General features: G+C 28.9%; 1 protein-coding gene across 1 annotated transcript; it reads left to right on the top strand.

The window, feature by feature from the left end:
• Positions 1-665: 665 nt before the first annotated feature.
• Positions 666-4907, top strand: LOC134683559 (uncharacterized). The gene is made up of 3 exons (XM_063542869.1): positions 666-1051; positions 3463-3507; positions 4773-4907. The coding sequence occupies exons 1-3, from the start codon at positions 863-865 to the stop codon at positions 4848-4850; spliced, it is 312 nt and encodes a 103-aa protein (XP_063398939.1). The 5' UTR covers positions 666-862; the 3' UTR covers positions 4851-4907.
• The last annotated feature ends 2707 nt before the right edge of the window (positions 4908-7614 follow it).

Raw genomic sequence — 7614 nt, 5'->3', positions numbered from 1 at the left:
ACACCACTACAAGTTCATACATAGGTCAAAGTTTAACTATGAATCTAATGTAAGATATAAACAAGAGAACACTAGAACATTAAACATTAAAAAATTGTAATTAAAATGTGTTAAGCAGAAGAAATTCTATAAACAGTAGTTCTTGTTCCAAATAGTTGTTAAGTCAATGGATAAATTTGCAGGTTATTTGTAATACTGTTAAATACAAAGGCATATACGAAAACAAAATGATTTATAGAATCTGTTTACCCTTGACTATTTGTATCAGCTACTTTGTTGGAAAATAAGTTCATTACAAAAATAACAATTTGATAAAAAAAAAACAACAGTGATTTGAAGTTTTATCACGTAGTATACCTAGTGATGCTAATACTACAACAACCAAAACCTGTCACAACGAAATTTTATTTTATATTTAAAGATAACACAATTGCATATTTGTAGTTGTGTGCACCATGCACGTTGTCTTGATAACCTGTTACCTATGGTGTATGCGCTTGATTTGAATGTAGAACTGTTGGTGACCTTCTGCTGTTGTTTTTAGCTATTGTCGGGTTGTTGTATCTTTGACACATTCCCCATTTCCATTCTCAATTTTAATAAGAATTAAATTCTTTATATAATTAATGTCTTTGTTCTTTTACAGTAACACAGTGGATATTTTGTAGTTATGGTCAACTCAACTGTTTGATTGATTTTACAGATACTTATCCCACTTCCTACAAGAATGAAATTTTAAAATACACGAAACGTAGGACAGACGATTAAGTACAATATTATAGACATTGAAGATAAGACACGAATCCACTGTGTCGATTTAAACACAAAGAGTCAGTTTGCGATTCAATAGAGATCTAGAAAAATGAAGATTTTAATTTCCTGTTTATTTGTGATTATTGGAATAATATACGTAAATTGTCAGATTCCAGGTGGATGGAATCATATAGACGTTGATACCATCCCAGATATAGTAATAAAGGCTGCCAAGGACAAATTGGACTCGGAAAACATTTTGTTTAACACCACCACCGTTGTGAAAGCAGAGGAGCAGGTAAGTCAAAGAGGAGCTGTTCTAAACTAACTTTCACTCAGAATAAAACATGGAACCAAATTTTGAATTTTGCAATATTTGGTTTTAACAAAGCCATAAATAAACTCATCATAGATACCAGGAATGAAATTTTATATTTAAGCCAGACGCGCGTTTTGTCTTCTAAAGACTCATCAGTGACGCTCGAATAAAAACATGTTAAAAATGTTCAAGTACGAAGTCGATGAGTTTTGAGGACCAAAGATTCAGAAAATTTTTGCTAAATACAGCTATGGTAATCAATTCCTGAGGTAGAACATCCTTAGTATTTAATTAATTCAAAGTTTTAAACAGTTAATTTAAAATTATGAACATATCAATTATAACTCATGTCAATATAAAGTGCTGAGTACTGGGCTAAATATTTGTTTTGCACGCTCATGTCAAATTCCCAAGAAGTAATTAAAAATATTGAAGATGCTCTAACAATAACTACGGGGCGCCGAATGGGACTCTTGTGGTTGTGTACTCAAAATTCAATTTTGTACGGACAAAAGTGACTTTTGATCAACAAAAATGAGTTCAGTTTAACAAAATTTGTATCATACTACAAATTTGAAATTTTGTCATACAAAATTATCTATCAGCGGACAAAAGTCACTTTTGTCATGACAAAATTAATTTTTGTTACACAGACTTGACTTTTGTTACCTAATTTGAAAATTGAGCGACAAAAGTCAATTTTGTATTTAAATTTGTTTAGTTTGGTTTCTGTGAACTAATTTGCATACAAAATCGACTTTTGTTACACAAAATTGACTTTTGTTACACAAAAATTACTTTTGTTACACAAAAATTACTTTTGTTACACAAAAATTACTTTTGTTACACAAAAATTACTTTTGTTACACAAAAATTACTTTTGTTACACAAAATTGACTTTTGTTACACAAAATTGACTTTTGTTACACAAAATTGACTTTTGTTACACAAAATTGACTTTTGTTAGACAAAATTGACTTTTGTCTCAACAAAATTGACAAATCCCACAATTTTGTCTCAACAAAATTGACAAAATTGAATTTTGTCTCAACAAAATTGACAAAAATTGAATTTTGTCTCAACAAAATTAACAAAATTGAATTTTGTCTCAACAAAATTAACAAAATTGAATTTTGTCTCAACAAAATTGATTTTTGTTTCACGAAAGTCAATTTTGTCTCACGAAAGTCAATTTTGTCTCACAAAATTGAATTTTGTCATCACAAAAATGATTTTTGTCGTCACAAAATTGACTTTTGTCTCAACAAAATTGACAAAATTGACTTTTGTCTCAACAAAATTGACAAAATTGACTTTTGTCTCAACAAAATTGACAAAATTGACTTTTGTCTCAACAAAATTGACAAAATTGACTTTTGTCTCAACAAAATTAACAAAATTGACTTTTGTCTCAACTAAATTTACAAAATTGACTTTTGTCTCAACAAAATTAACAAAATTGACTTTTGTCTCAACAAAAATGACAAAATTGAATTTTGTCTCAACAAAAATGACAAAATTGAATTTTGTCTCAACGAAAATGACAAAATTGAATTTTGTCTCACAAAAGTCAATTTTGTCTCACAAAAGTCAATTTTGTCTAATTTTGTCTCACAAAAGTCAATTTTGTCTCACAAAAGTCAATTTTGTCTCACAAAATTGAATCTTACCGTACACAATTGACTTTTGTGATTTAGTTTCCATATCAGGTAACAAAAGTCATCTTTGTATGCAAATATGTTTATATTTGCATACCTTTAAGACAAAATTGACTTTTGTCATGACAAATATGAATTTTGTCTACAAAAATTAATTTTGTCATGACAAAAATGAATTTTGTCTACACAAATGAATTTTGTCATCACAAAATTGAAGTTCTCACAAAACAAGTCTGTAGCACATAGTTTTGTAAGACAAAAATGATTTTGTTATGACAGAATTGAATTTTGTACAAAACCACAAGAGTCCCATTCGGCGCCCCGTAATAACAAGCAAAAGTAGAAAAATAAAATTGCCCGCCAAAAAGGGTAATTTGACTTAATTTTAGGAAGACAGAAAGTAAAATATTTTAACGTGTTTAGTCTTGTGTGCACATTATTCATTTTTAGTTAATGAATCATGGAAAAAGTAAAATAACAAAAATACCGAACCAAAAATTCTAAACGGAAAGTTCCAAAAAATAACAAAAGCAAAAGATCAAAATAATTTTTTAATTATGATTTTGGGAGAGACAATTTATATATGTATGGCATACATGATACAGTAAAACAAATATCTGACAAAATGTTGATGATAAAAAAAAAACACATTAAAAACCTGTTTAGGGAATTTATGTATCATATATAATCATAAATATTGTATTTCCTAACTGAATAGAATGTCGTTTTCAGGTTATAAGTGGATGGAATTTTAAATTTACAGTCCGACTAGACAACGTGAGTGTACAAATAGTGATCTTACGTTCTCAATGTAAAAAGGCATAATAAAAATACTGAACTTCAAGGCAAATTAAGAAAGGGGATATATCTATAAAAACTGACAAATTCGAACGATATCAGTCAAACGAACGAGTGGATAATAGTTGTCATAATCCTGACTTGGTACAGGCAGTATGGTGGGTTAAATCTGGCTTTAAGGTGGTACCCAAAACTTTCACTCAAATTAATTTGGCTAGTTTAATTTCCATAAAATTTTGTCAAAGTAGTTACTTTGACCCTTTAACAAAATATAAAAATTTCAAAAATTTTGCACCAACCGTTTTGTCAGAAAAATTACACTGGTTATATAGCAGTTTGACAAACACCAATTTTGATCATTGAGAAGCTTAATATTCCTTTTACAACACAACGTAATTAAAACGTTTAGCCAACTTTACAGAGTTATCTCCCACCTTAATTGTTAACTAAAACACCAACTTGTATGACAGTTGTTACGGAACTATTCCGTGATAGTGACAATACTGTATGAGTACAACAAACACACATAACTCGTTAACGTTATAATAAATTAATTAAGAGATAGCCTGTTTAGATTTTATACAAATGAATGAATATATAATTTTATCTGTTACCCTTTTTTCTACGTTTTCATTGTCAGTTTTATACCTTTATTAATAAGGGATGGAACATTAATATCTGATGATCAGTTTAAATATAAGTCAGTAAAATTGCACTTTTTTTATTTAGTCAGGTCTTTTTTTCTCTTCAATTTATACGAAATTAAAGCAAAAATAAACATGAAGCGCATGCATGTGATGGCCAGCTTCTTTCACTTCGCGAAATTTTATCAATCACATCATTCAATTGAAATATTTACATGTTTTCGATATAAACAAAAGTGTTTTATTCAATTATTGAATCTAAAAGTAAATCTGTAAATACATAGCTTCGACATACATTGTCTAGTGAGAAGAAGGCTACATCATTTCATGTGAAAACAGTTACAGTTACAGTTTTTATCACAACTTTCCAATTTTAAGACTGGCATTCTAAATAAGAGCTTTCATCAGAAACGAAAAACCAACTTTTCTGTAATCAATTATTATATACTCATTCACCAGAAACTTTGTCAATATCTACAGCCGTTAATAAGATTAGTAGGTCTATTTGTAGATTTAACAGGAATGACATGTTAGTGCTATATGCCTCGGTCACTGTTTGCAAAAACCAAAGCATACTAACTTATTTTTTAATTTTTTTAGCAAAAAGAATGCCAGTTTTTCATATTTTACAAATGGGATTGGACAACGACTATACGAGAATTCCATTGCAGTAACTGATAGAATAATGTATAGGCGTTCGCTTTCAAATCAATAAAGTGTTTAGATATTTCTATGTATGCTATTTTGTGATTCATCAACTATTACTACATGTGTCACGTTTATTACATTGAAAATTACAATGTATATGTGCTATTTCGTACCCACTGTCGGTAATTCTAACAATTCTATATGAGTGAGAGGTTTGGCTACCCATCAAACCAGGATCAGTCTACCACTTTTCTTTAAAGGTCCTATACCAAGTCAGCAATATAGCATTTGTTATCAAATAGTCCGTTTCCACTGTTTGCGCTGGATTTTTTGTTGCAGTTCAGTGTTTCTATTATTTCCGTTGATGTCCTCGTATAGCTGAGAGCCATTATACGACCAAAACTAATACTTTGAATGCGAAGGCTCAATTATGACTTAGTTTGGATGCATGATAATGCTAGTTGTAAAGGTTTGAAGCAAACAGCTTTTGTGTAAACACAACAATCATATAAAGGTTCAGGTAATGACAAATTTGAAGTTGCTATATACATATACACCAGAACGTTCAAATGTCGAACATATTCGGTAGAAAGTAAAAACCTAAAATAAAACAGATCAATTAACAATTGAAAAGAACATGAACAGACCAATACATAAAACATAGAAACTATAGAAACTAATTATCTACGAGATTCAGATTCATAATGTTATTAAAGTCTCACATCATGTATAACATAAACATTCAAGTTATATTTAAAACATAGCGTATATTGTAAATAACAGTAAAATATCATTAACTAAAACATATACAAGAATTATGAGAGACGAAAAAATGAATAATGATATAAAATGATTAAAATATTCAAATTACACCAACAGCTATATATAAGTAATAAATTTTTAAAATCAACGAATATGAAAGAAACTTTTATCAACTATCAAACACAGTTCCTCATATTAGAATACACACTCTTCGTCATCAGACAAGTTATAAAATTGATCCGTATGTTTTACTGCTTCACAATACAACATATTTCGAAGATCTGCTTATAAAGTGAATACTGTAAATACATGTTTTCGTCTCGCTGTTTTTCCTTTGACGATGTCAATTTCATTAGCAACGCCACGAAGATCCTTAGTTTCTAGCGATAATTTTTCCATCTCAAGCGAGGTGCATGATATATGAAATATCACAAAAAAAAAGATCAAAGGAAAAATGCACACAATAGCGAGATTTTAAATAAAACAGTGGTCATTGGATCCTTAAAACACAATCTACAGCTAGAACAATAATCTGACGTTTGGAAAATGGGTTGAATACATTTATCTTTTTAATTAAGAAACACTTTATTGTTAAGATATTTTGTTAACATGAAACTTCTGAATGTCACGTATTGGTGACATATTTGTAATATTGTTGTAATATGTCATATGTATTTCCTGTATTTGAAGTAGTTGCCGATCACTCATCCTTTGATGTTAAATAATCCTCATATATTTAAATTTTATAAACTAATTAAGGATACACCCTGCAAAAATACAAAGTTTTAATCAAACTAAAGTTTCAATCATCGTCTTAATAAAACCAGTTTTAATAGGTCTTTTAAAAAAAGTTACTGCTAAAAGCATTTTCTTGTTTTTAATTAAGATCACATCAAAATGTTTTTACTAGGCCCAGTCAAGTTACATAATTCAAGAAGTAGTTCTTATACAAATTTGAACTTGAGAAACAGGTCAAGGGTCAACAGAAGTACCAAAAAGTAAAATAATTTTTTTTTTTTAAAAGTCCGAGAAAAATTCGAAACAGAAAGTTCTTAACCAAAATTTAATGATGAAATCAAAAGCTCAAACACATCAAACGATTGGATTTCAACTGTCTTGGTGCAGGCGTTCACTGATGTAAATCCGGTTTTATAGCTATTTAATAATAATTCTTTATTCCGTAAGCAAATATACAGCTCATAGGATTAAATACATACACAAATTATACAGTTAACATAAACATATACATAAACATATACAGCATTACGATATAGCGGAGTTTGGCATATAATTTACATTGGTAATAAAGGTACAAAACAAAAATCAAGTGTTACGAATTTTCTCTGCCTCGTACAGATATTTACCCAGATTATTTAATTCTTTAATATTTCTTACAGATAGTAATTGAACTAATTTGAAGGTAGATGGGTTTCTGTAATAATATATCTTAATATATTTACTTCTGACATTTACATATTTATCACACTCTAATATAAAATGATATTCGTCTTCGATGACTTTCTTATTACACATATTACAAACACGCTCATTTCTGGAAATATTAAAGTATCTTCCAGTTTCTACATTAAGTGAATGTGAATTTATTCTATATTTAGTTACATATGACTGATATAAACTGTTCAATGGTCGATTCAAATAAAATTGCAAAGTATGTCCATCATGTATATATTGATATAAATAACATTTTGAAGTGTTTTCAAAAAATGACAAGGCTTCTGCTATATAATTATCAACAATTCTTTTTTTAAATTCATGCAAAAATAATTGACTATTTCCAACACTTTGTGCTAACCATATATCATTTAATCCATACCTGTTTAGTATGTCTCTTATTTTACAACTCCAATTGAGTTTATCATTCGGTTTGACAAAACTAGATTCGTACATATCTTCATAAATACTATTCAATATACAATTATTAGATTCTAATAGCTTCAACCAATAACGTACCATTCTTACATATCTATTAACATACAATGGTAAACGACCAAGTTCAAAATACACCATATGG

Source organism: Mytilus trossulus, chromosome 9 (assembly GCF_036588685.1).
Source record: "Mytilus trossulus isolate FHL-02 chromosome 9, PNRI_Mtr1.1.1.hap1, whole genome shotgun sequence".
NCBI lineage: Eukaryota > Metazoa > Mollusca > Bivalvia > Mytilida > Mytilidae > Mytilus > Mytilus trossulus.
Note: the sequence above shows the minus strand (reverse complement) of the source record. Positions and strands in the feature narration are given on the sequence as shown.